This window comes from Scardinius erythrophthalmus (genome assembly GCF_964197995.2).
Source record: "Scardinius erythrophthalmus genome assembly, chromosome: 10".
NCBI lineage: Eukaryota > Metazoa > Chordata > Actinopteri > Cypriniformes > Leuciscidae > Scardinius > Scardinius erythrophthalmus.
The window spans coordinates 16,511,327-16,512,736 of record NC_138230.1 but is presented as its reverse complement, the minus strand read 5'-3'; the positions used below and the strand labels follow the sequence as shown (position 1 = coordinate 16,512,736).

General features: G+C 42.6%; 1 protein-coding gene across 1 annotated transcript; it reads right to left on the bottom strand.

The window, feature by feature from the left end:
- Positions 1-564: 564 nt before the first annotated feature.
- Positions 565-1,410, bottom strand: LOC308697956 (transmembrane protein 74; the record flags this gene model as incomplete). Its single annotated transcript, XM_081377693.1, has 1 exon — positions 565-1,410. The coding sequence occupies one exon, from the start codon at positions 1,408-1,410 to the stop codon at positions 565-567; it is 846 nt and encodes a 281-aa protein (XP_081233819.1).

The window sequence follows — 1,410 nt, the reverse complement described above, 5'->3', positions numbered from 1 at the left end:
TGTCAGACATAGTCTGCGAAGCCAGGTCCCCTCAAAAAATGAAGAATAAAAAAGCCTTTTTTTCTTTTCCAATGTGACAACTGCTAAATATGACACGAATGCGCATTTGGCAAGATATTTTCATGGTCCTATGATAGTAAAAAGTTGCATACCCAAAGAAACTCATCACACCAATTGAGAGGCTTATATAACTGCACTAGTAAAGCATGCTGTATATATACAAGAACATATGCTTTGGAAAAATGCACAAACTCACACAAGGACATTGTTCACATAAACAGGACTCAAATCCATGTTGGTATGTTACATTTTCATCGATGTAACATTTAATTGTCTATTACATACAGTGTAAAAAGTGTAGAATTTCAACCTGATTGGACCCTTTAAATTACTTTAGTTGGTATTACCCAGTGTAGTCGTTTATTCAGTTTAAACTCAAATTTAGTAGTAATTTATCACATTTATTTTTTTAAATATGAACAAAAACATGTATTTATAATTAGATCACAGTCTCACAAAGCTGTTATGATCATTTGAAGAACTGACAAGATATGTTTTTTGGCTTCAACTCAAGACTTCAACAGGACCTTCATCTTCATCGAGGGACAAAAGCGAAGGAGCACCGGTCGGGCTCGCGCCACTTCTGAAATTTATAGAGCCGTACAGTCTGGCTTGGTGCTTGGAGTAGGCAAACGCTTGTCTCCTGATCATCTCCCCTTTATACATGGAGATCATCAACAAGGTTGACAGTAACACACCTCCGAGTGTGAGGAGGCACAGCCCTGCAATCACACACCTGTCCAGGTGAGCGCCCACTCGGGCGTTCTCCCTCTCCAAGCGCTCCATCTCCCGGGCGGAAACGGTGTCGGGATTCACTTTGACATCACGTGGGACCGTGTAGGAGATGACAACCAAGGAGATCCCAGTAACTAAAAAGGTAACAGCACCTATAAATCCATAATCCACTGACTTTTCCGATGAATCCACCATGAAATCGTCAACTGAAAGAAGGGAGCATTCTGGGGCGCCTTCTTGGAGGTCTTTGGATGAATTCCAACTGAAGTTGTCATAGATGGTCTCCTGGTCACCGTCTTTATGGTCAGTAATGTCAGCCACACCTGGAAAAGCTGTTTCATACTGCTCATCATAACACACCTCAACTTCTTCGTCGAATCCCCATTCATTGAGTTTGCAGAGTCGCCCAATTGGCAGAGTCGCTGTCCATGGTTCTGAAAGCCTGTTGGCCTCATTAACATTCTCCTCCAGATACGCCTGGCAGCACTCTTCATTGTAAAGGGCTCTTTCATCTACACACACTGAGTGATGACTTTGCTGGTGTTTTAGGGACCAGTCAAGGTGATCGGTCTGGACAGCGTCTTGACCACAAAAGAGGACTTTAAGATCAGCCAT